The sequence below is a fragment of the Gobio gobio genome, assembly GCF_949357685.1.
Source record: "Gobio gobio genome assembly, chromosome: 17".
NCBI lineage: Eukaryota > Metazoa > Chordata > Actinopteri > Cypriniformes > Gobionidae > Gobio > Gobio gobio.
Window position 1 is genome coordinate 31578215 of NC_137110.1, and position 15943 is coordinate 31594157.

Sequence of the window (15943 nt, forward strand, 5' to 3'; positions counted from 1 at the left end):
GAGGGAGAAAGGGGTGCAGGAGTTGACGTTAAATAGATTATTGAGATCAAAAGATAGGACACAGATCAGAATACTGATGACTTTTTTAAGAGAATCAGGGGTTTTCAATAGGATTTGATGAATAATTAGTAGAATGTGAGAGAGATATTGTAAAGGGATATAAGTAGAGTATAGAATAACAGAGATAGGTATTTTGGAGAATTAAATAGTTGTTGTTTTTTCTCTTGGTATGTGGGTAAGGGTAAGAGTGAATGGGTAATGTGAATGTATTAATGGGGAACGATGGTAAGGAAAAGTAGATTGTAAATCTATTATCTGATCCACATTCCGGAGCAGAAGGTGGCGGTAATGCACAAATAAGCTGGATGCCAACCGCTGTAAAACAAGAAAGAATATGGGCCGTTTCTCAAAACCAAGTACGCAAACTTCTGACTTGCGTCCTTGGTAGTTCAGACTTGCCAAGTTCGACTCTGTAGAACGAACTCCAGAGGACTGGAGGAATCGCCATCAATCGTCAATTGTGAAACGTCATCAGTCGAAGCCCAAGTACTGTTCCAATTCAAAGTTCACATCTAGCCAAGTACAGTTCAAATCCCTGGATGTGTCCTCGATCGTAAACTACATTGGAACGAATTCAGCGGCCTTACAACTCCATGATAAAGCAGCATCTACATAGACACCCAAGTATTGATAAGATGACATTTGTTCAATCTGTATATTAGTCACTTGTGTTGGATGCATGTACTCTGGAAGACCAAAGATAATTTCCTTTGTCTTTTCATTTATGAAAAGTGCAATCCTCTCACACCACTCCAGTAATCTATCATCTCCAATCCCCAATAAAGACAAAGGCACAGTATCATCCGAAGAATATATATATATATATATATATATAGATGTATGTGTGTGTGTGTGTGTGTGTGTGTGTGTGTGTGTGTGTGTGTGTGTGTGTGTGTGTGTGTGTGTGTGTGTTTACACTGTTAGTTTTACAATCCGCTGTATAAAGGGTAAAAAGGAAAGGTGAGCTCACACAACACTGAGGTGCTCCTGAGTAAGTGACAATGGGATTTTAATATTTCTGATTGACTCTTACCTATGTGTTCTATCAAGTGATGATCAAATGAGTAGTGCCAATTAAGCAGGTAAGGATTGACTTTGGGGCGAGCCAAGATGGCGTCCTGCTGAGTTTGCATTTTTCGTGCTCCGCTGACAAATCTACTTTAACAGCCAAACAACATTAATTATGATCCTGTGACGTGTTTTAACTTCTATAATTACATCACAGTGCCCCTCGATACTTTAAAGATGAAATCTGCTTCAGACAAAAGAAATGAAAAAGAGATGTTGCGTGCAACACGTGTATCTGACAATGTGAGCTGCCATAGTTATGCGTCTCCCAGTGAGATCCTCTTATCTACACCCCTTCCTGAGAGCCCAGGTAAGCCCCCCTTAAAGAAGGGCAAAGCAGAAGACGACAGCGTGATTTCTACTCTCTCTCAACTTATCAATAATCGCTCGGATGCCCTGGAAAAAATGGTGGGGGACAACGCTCTTAAAATTGAAGGGCTTAAAAAAACTGTGGACTTTGTATGCGCCGAGTTGAATGATATAAAGGGGAAGGTCGGCCACGTCGAAGCCAGACTTAAAGAGCACCTATCATGGCATTTAAAATTTTCCAAATATTGTTTTAGAAGTCCCCAACAACAGTTTTGCATGCATGCAATGACAAAAAAGACTTTAGTTTTCTTATAATATGCATTTATTTTTACCTGTTTTGACAGCGATTCTCAAATGATTCCTTTAGTGATTCACTTTTCAAAACCCCGCCTTTACGTGACGCTAATCTGCGGTGATTGGTCCGATGACCCAGTCAGTTGTGATTGGTATAGTCTGTGCAGATATTTTCGAAACGGAACGCCCATCAAAGTCTTATAGTGACAGTAATTTGTTAATATGTGTCAGGAGTTATGAATATGAAAACCGTGTCTGTACGTTTGATTGTAATATGAGCCTCAGCTGATCTCATTCATAAAAAAACCTCCTCTATTCTCCTCACGAAGACTCGCGACAAATCAACATCCCTCAGGGCTTTTAGTTCAAAAGTGTGCAGATGAGGAGATATATTGATAGATTCTCATATGTCTGTGTCAAATTTCTAAACAGAGGAGTATTTTTTATTCAATACTTCCTCAAAATGCGCAGATATAGCCTAATCATGAGCGATTGAGTCTCTTATGTGTTGTTTTCAATTCATACTGGCAGCCGGAGGGCGCTCTGTGCACATGTAGTCTATGTACAGACAGACGAAGAAGAACCATGTGCCATAATAGAAGTCCATAATAAAAGCTTCCTGAGATCGCGAAACATACATTTGACGACTAATAAACACTCAATCGCGACGATGTATGGTTTGTCTTCAAGCCACTTAGTCTTCAAATGCTCATCCTTGGGCAGATGAAAAAAGTTTGCTTTTGAGTGGCACTTCAGAACACAGGGTCTCGTCGCCATGATGTTTTCTAGTTTTCACTGGTGTCTTGGAGCGCAATAAGTGGGCGTATCGTATTCAAATAACTTGACAAGTTGACGTCATCTAGTCAGAGAAAAAGCTTCGGTCTTCTAACGATTCTTAAAAATGACTCAGAGTCGACTCTTACTTTTGAAAGAAAATAACTATATATACGGTGCACTGTCATATTTCAAACTATACAGGATGTTTTTGTTCACTTAGATCTATGTTACACACTACATGAAAGGTACATTTCAAAATTCCATGATAGGTGCTCTTTAATACTGAGGAAAAGAAGATGGTGCATTGCGAAAATAGAATAGCAGACTTGGAAAGATATTCTCGCCGATGGAACCTGCGTTTGCATGGAGTTCCTGAAAAATAAAATGAAAATATTAGAGCCGAATCTATCCGCATCTGTATGGCCATTTTTCCAGAGGAGGGCAAAACTCTAACTGACAAGATAGACACCGTCCACCGGTATTCAGAAGAAACTTCTGAATACTCCAAGGCCGTGCGCGATCATTATCCAGTTTTCCTCACGTGTTACGAGAGATGGTGTGTGGAGAGCGGCGAAGTCGTCAGAGTTCCTACGTGCGAACGGTCTTCGGTTTACGGAGGATCTCAATGCTTTTGACCGGGATAGAAGGATGCAGCTGTGGCCTGCTGTTGAAAAGGCCCGCAAGGAGGGGAAGAGAGCGCATTTTGTGGGCCACCGTGCTTTTATCGATGGCTCCGAAATTAACCCTACGTAAGCTTGTTCAAACTGCTTACTTCATTCTAAGAGTTTTTTTTAGCTCTACCTTTTTGTTATGGAGCAGGATACTAGGCTACTGATGGCTGTAAACTCATTTGACTTGGCCTTGTCGTCAGCTGCTGCTGTGATTTCTACCTCAGTAAACTCTAGTGTTATTTGCTGTTCATCGTTAAGAGTTCATTCTGTATGTCTATTTCTGTTATTTCACTAAATGCCAGGGGTCTAAGAGACATTACTAAACGGAAGGCTTTGTTCCTGTATGCCAAATCGTTCAAGACTGATTTTTGTTTTTTTCAAGAGTCTCACTCCGTTGCCAGTGATGCTGCTTTTTGGAGAAATCAGTGGAACAATGATGTCTGGATGTCTCACGGTTCGGAGCGTTCAGCTGGAGTTCTGACTTTGAAAAATCTTTTTGCTGGAGACGTTTTGCATAATTTTAGCGATCCGAGTGGACACTTCCTGCTTTTGGTCATCGATATAAACAATACTGTGGTAATATTAATTAATATCTATGGTTATAATGGTTCGCATGAGAATGACTTGCTGCTTGAAGCAATAGAAGAAAAAATTCTGCTGTGGCTTAATGCATACCCAAATGCCTTAATTTTTATTGGTGAGGACTTTAATATTGTGCCCAATAATAATCTAGATAGACTGCCACCTAAACAATCTGCTTCTACTAATTCGAAATTAAACATATTAATGGATACATTTGATATTATTGATATATGGAGGGAGAAATTTCCGAATATTAAATGCTATACTTGGAGTAACAAAAGTTGTTCTAGACAGTCTCGTATAGACTATTGGCTTGTTTCACAATCTGTCAAAGATTTTAAAGTTGATGTCAGGATTCTACCTTCCCCTATGACTGATCATAAAGCAAAACAAAAATTCTTATCCAATCCCCTCTATCTTTATTTCTTTCTTCTTTAAGACCTAGAGCCTCATATTGGAAGCTTAACTCTTCTTTACTGAAGCATGACCTATTGAGAAAAAAACATTTTACTTCTAATTGAATATTACTGGAGAAAAGCACAAAAGGAAAATAAATACGGCCTAAATTGGGAGCTTCTTAAACACAAAATTAGTAAATGTGCTAGGAATTTCGGCAGTTGTTTAACTAAATTTAAAAGACGCAAAGAGGAGACTGTCATTTCCAAAATAATGACACTCTCTGGGAAAATGCAGGATGGGTTGTCAGAAGCTGAGTTAGTAGAATTTACCGATCTACAAAATCAGTTAGACTCTATGTATAAATATAAGGCAGAGGGCTCCTTTATTCGCTCCAGAAGAAGATGGCTAGAGCAAGGAGAACAGAGTACTGCATATTTCTTCAGGATGGAAAAAAACAATTCTAGAAATGTAACTATTAACTCTCTAAAAATCAATGGTAATCTTATTTCTGAGCCTAAGGAAATCAGCACACTTTGTGCAAACTTCTTTTCTAATCTTTACATGTCTAAATATTGCAAGGACTCTGCTTTGTCTTTTTTCCAGTCTTTGAGAGATGTTAAAACTTTATCTGATGAAGATAAGATCACCTGCGATAGTGATATATCTATTGACGAAATAATTGAGGCTATCGAATCTCTCAAAAACAATAAGTCCCCGGGCACAGACGGGCTGACAGCTGAGTTCTACAAAGATTTTGCTCTAGAGTTAGCGCCTTTCTTATTTAAAACTTATTTAGAGAGTATTGCTCTTGAAACACTTCCACCTACTTTATCACAGGGATTGATTACTTTAATACCCAAACCAAAGAAAGATATTCTTATGATTGACAACTGGCGTCCAATCTGTTTGTTGAACTGTGATTATAAGATATTAGCTTTGTTAGTGGCCAAAAGACTTACACAATAATAGATGAAACTCAGTCAGGCTTCATCCCTAAGAGGCATATTGCTAACAATATACGCCTTGTTTTAGATTTGTTAGATTATGACGAACTGATTAGTGATGAAAGTTTTATTCTTTTTTTAGATTTTTATAAAGCTTTTGATTCCCTTGAACATGAATTTATTTTTCAATCCCTTTATAGATTTGGTTTTGGCGATTTCTTCTGCAAAACTGTCCGAACTTTATACAAAAATGGCAACTGCTCAATTAATCTTAAATCTGGTACTTCTCCAAGGTTTAATGTTTTTAGAGGAGTTCGCCAGGGTTGCCCGGTATCGCCTTATTTGTTCTTGATTGCTTCTCAACTCCTTACTTCTTTCTTGCTGAATAGTCAATTACAAGGAATTAATATAACGGATAAACATATTCTTATAACCCAATTAGCTGACGATACCACTCTCTTTTTAAAAAACGACTTGCAAATCTCTGTCGCTCTTGATCTTATTGGAAGGTTCTCTAAAGCTTCTGGCCTATCCTTGAATTTAAATAAATGTGAACTCTTACCTTTAAAGTCTTGCTCTGCTCCTTTTCTGCATAATATTCCCGTTAAGTCCCAAGTTAACTATTTGGGTGTCATCATTTGTAAAGATATTAATGCGAGAGCTAAATTAAACTTTGATCCAGTAATCATTAAAGCAAAGAAAAAACTAAATTCCTGGCTCCAGAAAGACCTGTCGTTACGATGTAGGGCTCTTCTTGCCAAGGCGGAAGGTATCTCTAGATTAACCTATCCTGCTCTTTCTTTACATGTGAACAAGTCGATATGTGTAGAAGTGGATAGGATGCTCTTTGACTTTTTATGGAAACACAAGAGACATTACATCAAAAAATCTGTTGTCATAAATTGCTTTGAACATGGTGGCCTTAATTTTCTTGACTTTTCTTCTTTAAACAATACTTTTAAGATCAATTGGCTGAGGCAATTTTTGAATGATTCTGAATCCATATGGAACATAATTCCCAAGTATATTTTCTCCAAAGTTGGCGGTCTCCCATTTCTCTTAGTATGTAATTATAATATCTCTAAATTGCCCATCAAACTCTCAAATTTCCATAAGCAGGTTCTTTTGGCTTGGCACTTAATTTACAAACATAATTTTAGTCCCCACAGGTATTTTATTTGGAATAACCATGACATCCGATATAAAAATAAAACACTTTTTTTTTCTGATTGGTTTAATAATAATATTGTTTTGGTTTCTCAACTTGTAAACTCTAATGGTCATTTATTTTCTTATTCTGAATTCCTAACTAAATATTGTATTCCTGTTACCCCTCGAGATTTTGCCATAGTGATGGATGCCATCCCCAGTGGAGCTCTGTTAAAAAATTGTGTTGATTCTTTACCTTATTTTACATTGTGGGCACATCCCTGTGAGACAGTGATAGGGAAGATTTGCTTTTTGTCTAGTCCCTCTCTCAGGAATAAAAAAATTAGACAACTTTTTCAGAGCGATATTATTACCGTCCTCTATTAGGAGAGGTGGTGGTCCAGTGGGTTAAACCACTTAACTGATATGCAGAAGGTTGCTGGTTCTATCCCAGCGGTCACCACCAGTGTGTCCTTGAGCAAGGCACTTTACTACACGTTGCTCCAGGGGGATTGTCCCTGTAATAAGTGCACTGTAAGTCGCTTTGGATAAAAGCGTCTGCCAAATGCATAAATATAAATATAAATATAAATATATAATATACCGTCCCTTCCATAATATCTTATTGGAGTAATTGCTTCAATGATATTCTTTGGAAGAAAGTGTGGTCTTTACCCAATAAATATTTAATCACTAATAAGGTTAAAGAGGTATCCTTTAAGTTGTTACATCGATTTTATCCTGTCAATCTTTATATCAAAAAAATGTTTCCTGAGATGGATCCCCTTTGCTCCTTGTGTGGAGTGGAAGATGAGTCTGTCCCTCACCTCTTTTGGGATTGTATAGCTATTTTTTGGAAGAAATTTTGTTTGTTTGTACGGGTTTCTCTCTTAGACAATTTTTCTTTGGAGTTTAAGGATGTCCTATTTGGATTTTATAACTCTGACATTAATCTTAAAGACTATTATTTTTGATTAATCTATTTATTTTTCTAGCCAAGTTTTTTATACACAAGTGCAAATTTTTGTCTGTTAAACCTTTTTTTACTATTTTTTGTAAAGATCTTAAATGTTATTTAGATACCATCTCTTCTTCCAGCAATGTCAAAGCTTTGAAGTCCTCTATGCTATGTACAAAATATAATATTTATGCCTTCTTATAAATGAAAAAAAAAGGCACCCCCCCCCCCCCCCCCCCCCCCGGTTTTTTCTTTTCTCTGTCTAGCTCTCTTGATCCTAATTTATTTTAAATTGTATGTCACCCCTGGCTCAATATCTGTTTTGTGTTTTTTGTTTTGTTTTGTTTTGTTACTTTTTACAACCTGTCTAATGTTTATATTTTTTTGTTATTGTTGTTAAATTCTTTTTTTAATTGTGACTATTTGCTCTTATATCTGCTCAATAAAAAAATAAATAAAAAAAAAATAAAAAAAATAAGGATTGACTTTCATATGAATCATTTTTGTCAATAGAAGCTCTGGTTGTATCGTATTGAATGCAGAGGTAAAGTCCAAAAAGAGGCCCTGATCTACCTGATCTGGATTTAGGCTATATCTGTAGATTTAGGCTTTTCCAGATGTTTCAGGATCAGATGTAACAATGTTAGTATGATTTTGCTTGTATGCAAACTGATAAGCATCTCATTTACCCTCTACTGACTTTAGAAGCAGTTTTTAAACATTTTAAAATAGCTTTGATAAAGTATCTAAAAGAAACAGGAAATTATACACGAGTAGCCTATAATTGTATTTTTATTTACTATCATTATGATTTTTTTTTTCATAAGCACTGATGCTCGCTTCACACTCCAGTTCAGTAGGTGGCGGCAATGCACCAAAAGCAGGTTTGCCAACCGCCAATAAACAATACAAGAAGAAAGGTTTTCACATGCTCATTGAATGCTGCATGGAAATTATTGCACTTATATGCGTGAAAACAATACTGCAACATGACTTGCAAGCTATATTATATGACCGTTCTTTCTAACCACCAGCGGTGCTCTTGTTAGCCACTTTTTATGTCGGACAGCTGCAGAAACTTTCACGCTTAATCTGGACAATATATGTTACTACTCTCTTTTAATTTATTTCCGCCAACTACTAACGGTTGAACCCTTTGGGAAAATGTTCATTCACTGCATCAGAAGGCGTCTCCAGCTTTTAAGCGAAAAGATCCCTCGGTATCATCGTAATGTATCGAAGTGCATTACTCGTGATGACAGTTCTGAAGAAACAAGCCTCTTGATGAAACTTTGCGCTGAGCGTTATTACATTTCCTTTGAAGCTTTTCAAACCAGATCATGTACATATGGACCCTTAGGAACAGAACTGAAGAAAAACATTCTTGAGCAGTGGACTTCAGCAATACGTTCAAGAGCATATGTGTTTGGGATAAATACTTCAATGTTAAGTAGAACATGTGAGGAACCTGTCAGGATTGTTGACTTAAGGGCTCTTAAAGAAATCCTTAACCAAGATAGTTTAAGTAATGAAGAAGCATCTCAAAAGATTCAAAAACTTTTGAAAGACAGTGCGTCTTTTCGAACGAGTCTCTTGCAGGGTGAGTGCAAACCAGTCTTCACTATCCATACAGTATATGGCAAGCCGTTTTAACATTTAATCCTTAAAACGAACTAGCATCTATGTTCAAGCTAGTACTTATTTTTTAGATACTAGTATCTATTCCATTAAGTACTAGTACTTATTCATTAGTTAGTGCTTATTCTTTAGGTACTAGTGCCTATTCTTTATACTAGTACCTCTTTAAAAGATACTAGTAGTTGTGAGCCATAGTTCTTATTTTCAGTGTTGGGGAAAGTTACTTTCAAAAGTAATGCATTACAATATTGTGTTAGTGCTTTAAAAAGTAAGTAATTGCATCACTTAGTTACTTTTTAAGAAAAGTAATGTTATGTTACTGTTGCGTTACTTTTTCTCACCTGGACTGGGCTTGTTTTTTTAAATAACATAATTGTTCTATTTTTGGGCAAATGTAAATACCCTTTCACACCAAAATTGAAATAAGCACGCGCGTCATCATTCCCCACACTCGCGCTCGAGCTTCTATTTTGCTCGCGCAAAAACTTTTTTTATTTTTGTCAGTCGTGGTGCGGGACTTTACTTATTTAATTGTAACCTGAAATGTCATTGGTCAATCCCGTTTTTCCGGAAGTCAGTTGTGAATGGTAGTGATGGGAAGTTTGGTTCTTTTCCGCGAACCGGTTCTTTCGGACAGTTTGTTTCAATGAACCGGATCAAAAAAAACGGATCACCAGGGCTGTGTTCGAAATCGCCCCCTATACCCTCATTCACTATTCCCTTCATTAGTCCACTGATATAGTCCACTTTGAAAACGAGTGAGTGATGTCGGACACTAAGTGCGCGCTGGGAAGGCTGCCGTTTTTGCAGTTTGTGCTTGCTGTTTGGCAGCTCCAGTAATAATGAAAAGATTTATCTTGAACTCTGCCACGGAAACTAGCATGTAACCTTAATCAAACAATATAATAATAATTTTAAAAAGGATAATTTATACCTGAATGCATGATATTGCGCTGGACCCGTGCGGTTCGGAAGATGGATGGATGATTGATTCAGCTGTGGGCACTATTTGAGGGAACAGCCATTTAGTGGTGTCCGAAACCATAGTGGACGTTATTAAGTGTACTCATTCAATCCCACAATGCACCACAATAACGAGTTTACAACCGATGTATGCTCGACAGCTAGAAAATACAATGCACTGTGAGAGTCGCGTGCAGTGAATGAATTCCTGTGTTTCGCCCTGGTTTCGCCAGGAAATGGCATCGACCCACACACTTTTTAAGACCAATGATATTGGACCCACTCACTTTTATCGTCTCTAATTGAGCACGTCTGTTTACATACCCTGATAAACAATGATTAAATGCGTTAGAAGCTTTTTCACTTTTCTAATATTTTCTTCATTTTCATTAAAAATAAATGCCTTTTTGCCGTTTGTGCTTGCTGTTTGGCAGCTCCAGTAATAATGAAAAGATTTATCTTGAACTCTGCCACGGAAACTAGCATGTAACCTTAATCAAACAATATAATAATAATTTTAAAAAGGATAATTTATACCTGAATGCATGATATTGCGCTGGACCCGTGCGGTTCGGAAGATGGATGGATGATTGATTCAGCTGTGGGCACTATTTGAGGGAACAGCCATTTAGTGGTGTCCGAAACCATAGTGGACGTTATTAAGTGTACTCATTCAATCCCACAATGCACCACAATAACGAGTTTACAACCGATGTATGCTCGACAGCTAGAAAATACAATGCACTGTGAGAGTCGCGTGCAGTGAATGAATTCCTGTGTTTCGCCCTGGTTTCGCCAGGAAATGGCATCGACCCACACACTTTTTAAGACCAATGATATTGGACCCACTCACTTTTATCGTCTCTAATTGAGCACGTCTGTTTACATACCCTGATAAACAATGATTAAATGCGTTAGAAGCTTTTTCACTTTTCTAATATTTTCTTCATTTTCATTAAAAATAAATGCCTTTCCGATCTGATATGTGATGGGAAAAAGGAACAGAGCGAGTTTGGCAAAAGGCAGATTCGAACCTCTGATCAATTTGCGTCAAATCTTGACGCCATGTGTCTAATGCCGCGTTCCAGGCAACCCGTAACCCGTGTTTTTCCAACCTTCTACCCGTGAAAGTGCACTGGAACGGCAGCCAAACCCGTGACTTCCCACCCGTGAACTCGTACTAGATCGATGTACTCCCAGTTACGAGTTTTGACGTCACATAGCCCGCGAAGCAACAATGGCAGCCCCCTACGGATGCAGTGTTTATGAAACAAATATACAAATAACGTAAAATAAAAGGTATAACAGCTTTTCTTGCCTTCTGCGCCGTTTTTCTCCTCCGTTTCCCTCAAATAAGCAAGGAGTAAGCACCTTTGGCGATATAAATGATTGTAAATGAGTATACACCCCGTACGGTCTGCCATGCTTTGTTTACATCTAAGTACCACACAATTCCTTGCGCTCAGGCAGTTTAGCGTGACTTTGCCTGGAACACTACAAAGTCGTGAGTCGTGGTTTGAAGTTGTAATTTACGGGCTCAAAAACTTGCCTGGAACGCAGCATTATCCCTATACTATTGCTGCTAATGAAGATTGAGTTGTCCGTAGTTTTGTCTGCCTCAACCAGACGTTTAAACAAGCCGATATATTTAAATATATTTATTGTAAATTGCATCTACTCCAGTAAAATGTTTCTGTTAAAGGACCCACCCACATTTTTTTGCTTCTGACGCCCATACAATATATAGTATAAATTAATAGTAGCCTACTATATAGTATGAAATATATACTATATATATATATATATATATATATATATATATATATATATATATATATATATATATATATATATATATATATATTATACTATAACATTTTTACATACAAATATTAAGTCTTTATTTTTTTTATTAAATGCTTATTAGTTACTTTATTATTCATTACCCTTTCCAAGTTCAGTGCCACACAAGTAAAGAGCTATAGGGTTAACTTTAAGCTTGTTGGCTCGTTTTTGGAGTAGTGGAGTAATGGAGAATGAGGGTACATAGGGCGAATCGGACAGCGGTAAGGTAATTCATTCAGGGCGCGACTCTCACAGTGCGTTGAGAGTACTCTACACAGTCTGATTGAGAGTGAGAGCGATTCAAAAGCATAAGGAGTCGTTTCTCGTTGCTCTCGAAATGCTCTCACGGGACTTTGCTGTCATACGCCGATCGGGCATCGAACAAGCATATTTTCCAGCGCGTACATCTACTTTACACTCGTTGTTGCGGTGCATTGTGGGATTGAATGAGTGCACTCAAAAACGTCCACTATTGTTTCGGACACCACTACAAATGAATGTTCACTCAAATAGTGCCCTATTTAAGGGTATAGGGGGCAATTTCGAACACAGTCCAGTTCTTTTGCGCTCAAATGTAATGACGTCATTTCGCGATGACGTAATTACGTCAAGTCTATTGCAGGCTGGATAAACAAACACTTTACACATTAAAATATATAAAGTCAGTAATCATAACATCAGTCAGATAAAATATCATCATAATCTGATAAGTTTATTACAATTAAGTTTTACATCTAAAGCATCCAAACACATGCAGTGATGCAAATGATCTTTACAATTATAAAATCAATAAATCAGTCTTCATCAGTGCAGAAACCATGATCCACTTACTATTTTTTTGTAATTAAATAAATACGGTTCACCAGATTTTCCCCTCATTCAAGTCCTTGGAGTCGTTTCACAGATACGTGCTCATATCAGCTGTTGTCCGTTCGGTTCAAAGAGACGCGCTGTGCAGTCAGTCAGTCGCTCGACGCATGCTCAGTATCATCAGCTCATCGGTTCTCAATCGGACATGTCCGAAATAAACAGTTCTCGGTTCAGTGTACTGCTGATCCTAAAAACCGCTGCAACTGATTCTTGACTCAAGAACGAAATTGAGATTCGAGACCCGCCAGAGCGATTCAAAAGGAGTTGCTTGCTTCGCCTTCGCTGTAGTTTGATTAGGCTACGTCATGTTTATCTTTATATCACCTTGTTTACAAATTAAATACAATGGAGTCCTAACAAAGTTAGGCAGACTTGGTTTTTGCTATTATTATTATTATTAAATTTTTTTTGATACAGCGCAATAACTTTTTTCATTTACAAACAACAGGCAATACCTGTTAAATATAGTGTGTAAGACAATTACAGTGTGTAAGTGCACTTTTCCAGCAATTGTTCTTTTTAAAATGTGTGTACAACTTTAATACGTTTTTATTAAAACATTGTTTACTAACCCAATTTGTGAATGTGCCCTCATTAACTATAATTACACATAAACATTAATCTTTTAAATAAATACTTAAATCACAAATAGTCAATCACATACAGTGATAAGACAGTGAACTTGAAAATGATGAAAACATATTTCCACTATGTTTTATAACACGCCTTGATGTTCAACAAAACTAGCTTTTTTCGTTCTCTTGAAAAATCACACGCATGCTCAGTTACTATCAGCTCATCGGTTCTCAAATCGGACATGTCCGAAATAAACAGTTCTCGGTTAGTGTACTGGTGATCCGAAAACCGCTGCAACCGATTCTTGACTCGAGAACGAGAACTGCGACAGACCGGTCCGCGTACGTTCTCGATTCAGTGTACTGGTGATTCGAAAACCGCTGCAACTGGTTGCAACCGATTCTTGACTCGAGAACGAGAACTGTGACAGGCCGTGTAGGCTACGCTCATTCATGTACGCTGCACATGCTCAGTATCATCAGCTTCTGCTCGCTGACATGCTCATCATAATTAGTTCTCTCTTACAGTAGGTTAAGTGTATTGTTGGAGTAACTGAATAACTCCAGGGCGTTGGTTAATTTTGAGTCAGAGGGACAGTCAGACACGTCAAAAAGTGATTAACTTTATAAATTTGGTATTTAATCGGTATAAATTTCCCAGCTACAATTATATCACTTCCGATATGTGAAAAGTGTCCATTAAATAGTTGTAACTATGATTCTAAATTCTAAATTGCTTCATGTGGCTTTGGATGAAAGATAAATCACTTGTTCATATCAGTAAGCATGAGTTGTTGTGTAAGCTTTTTGTTATCATTCTTTGTCAGTTTTGAGTAGTTAATATATTTTCCATTAAATAAAGTATAAAAGGGTTTCAGCACTTTACCCCATTGAAAGGTTGCAGTTACAGTAACAGTACAAAGCATGAATGATCATACCCCTTTTTTATTAATAATAAGAAAAATTATCATATTTAGAAGAATCAAGAATCATATTTACAGCTATTTAATAACTTTCCACATTTCTGAAGTACTCTGAACTAGTAAATAACGGACCCCGGTGCATCCACAAATATCATAACTATCTATAATAGGCCTACTGTAATTAAGACATATATTCAACAAATGTATTAAAAACAGAAAGGCGCTATAGTTTCAGCCTTATGGCTACTCAAAGGCCGCGGAAACAAGGCCAGTGGGTTCGTTACACACGCCAATTCATTCCCAGCGTTCCTGGTTTGCTTCTTATTTATCAAATAAACAGGCAATTAGTTGATGAAACCGAAAATTCACGAAATTCACTTTAAAGAAAGCCTTTCTATAAAACAAAAGCATGTTTGACCCCACTCCATGTCTCCAGACATATTGCGCGTCTTACTCATGCTGCTCACTTTCCATAATCAACATATGAAATTAAAAAAAAATATATATATATATATAATAGGCTAATATTTTCACATATCGTTAGCCTCATAGCATAATTGCCTAAGTCATTTGTTGGCCCAATTGAGATATCTGCCTAACTTTACTGTGAAAAAATACCTAAAAATGTTTTTTTTCTTGTTTACCAAAAACATTGAAATATGACTTAGGCAATTATGCTATGAGGCTAACGATATACTTATTTTATTTGTGTAAACAATATATAACACAATAACAACAAAGGCTCTGGATTCAGGGAACAGATTAATTAGCATGCACTCCACATTAAAATTTTTTTTTGTTAATTAAACGCAAAGTTTTTCATTTCAAAAGCATTTCTAAATTCAGTTCATATTTCCGACAAACGAAATTCCAAGCCAAAATAACGAAGTGGTAAAAAAAAAAACTTGTGAGTTGAAAAGGAAAAAAATGCGAATTTCGTTCACTTTAAAGTGAATTTCGTGAATTTTCGGTTTCATCAACTAATTGCCTGTTTATTTGATAAATAAGAAGCAAACCAGGAACGCCGGGAATGAATTGGCGTGCGTAACGAACCCACTGGCCTTGTTTCCATGGCCTTTGAGTAGCCATAAGGCTAGAACTATAGCGTCTTTCTGTTTTTAATACATTTGTTGAATATATGTCTTAATTACAGTAGGCCTATTATAGATAGTTATGATATTTGTGGATGCACCGCGGTCCGTTATTTACTAGTTCAGAGTACTAAGTTATTAAATAGCTGTAAATATGTTTCTTATTTTTTTCAAACATTTTTCTTATTATTAATAAAAAAGGGTACATTCATGCTTTGTACTGTAACTGTAACTGCAACCTTTCAATGGGGTAAAGTGCTGAAACCCTTTTATACTTTATTTAATGGAAAATATATTAACCACTCAAAACTGACAAAGAATGATAACAAAAAGCACACAACTCTTGCTTACTGATATGAACAAGTGATTTATCTTTCATCTAAAGCCACATGAAGCAATTTTGAATTTAGAATCATAGTTACAACTATTTAATGGACACTTTAGTTTTCACCTTTTTTAAAGTGATATAATTGTAGCTGGGTAAACAACATAGATTTAGTGGAAGTGTAGTGGTAATATGTATTCTCATTTTCCACATTTGGATGATCATAAACAAGGTCGGAAATGAACAGGGGCTTGGGGCAAAAATGCCACCAAAAATGAATTAAAGGGGTGGTAAACCACGATTTCACTATTCTAACTTTAGCTAACGTGTAATGTTGCTGCTTGAGCATAAACAACATCTGCAAAGTTACAACGTTCAAAGTTTAAAGCAAAGGGAGATATTTGCTTTTAAAGAAATCAGTTTCTAAGAACTACAGCAAACGGCCAGTAGGCGACTACACACATTCCTCCAGGGTTGGTGACATCAACAGGCTCAATATTTA

At 36.9% G+C, this 15943-nt stretch overlaps 1 protein-coding gene across 1 annotated transcript in view; it reads left to right on the plus strand.

Moving 5' to 3' along the window:
• The first annotated feature begins 8106 nt into the window (after positions 1-8106).
• The window catches only part of polg2 (polymerase (DNA directed), gamma 2, accessory subunit), a 39576-nt gene continuing 31739 nt past the window's right edge, over positions 8107-15943 (plus strand). The window contains exon 1 of the mRNA XM_079840966.1: positions 8107-8811. Coding sequence (XP_079697092.1) covers positions 8376-8811 — 436 coding nt within the window. The 5' untranslated portion in view covers positions 8107-8375. The remainder of the gene's footprint in view (positions 8812-15943) is intronic.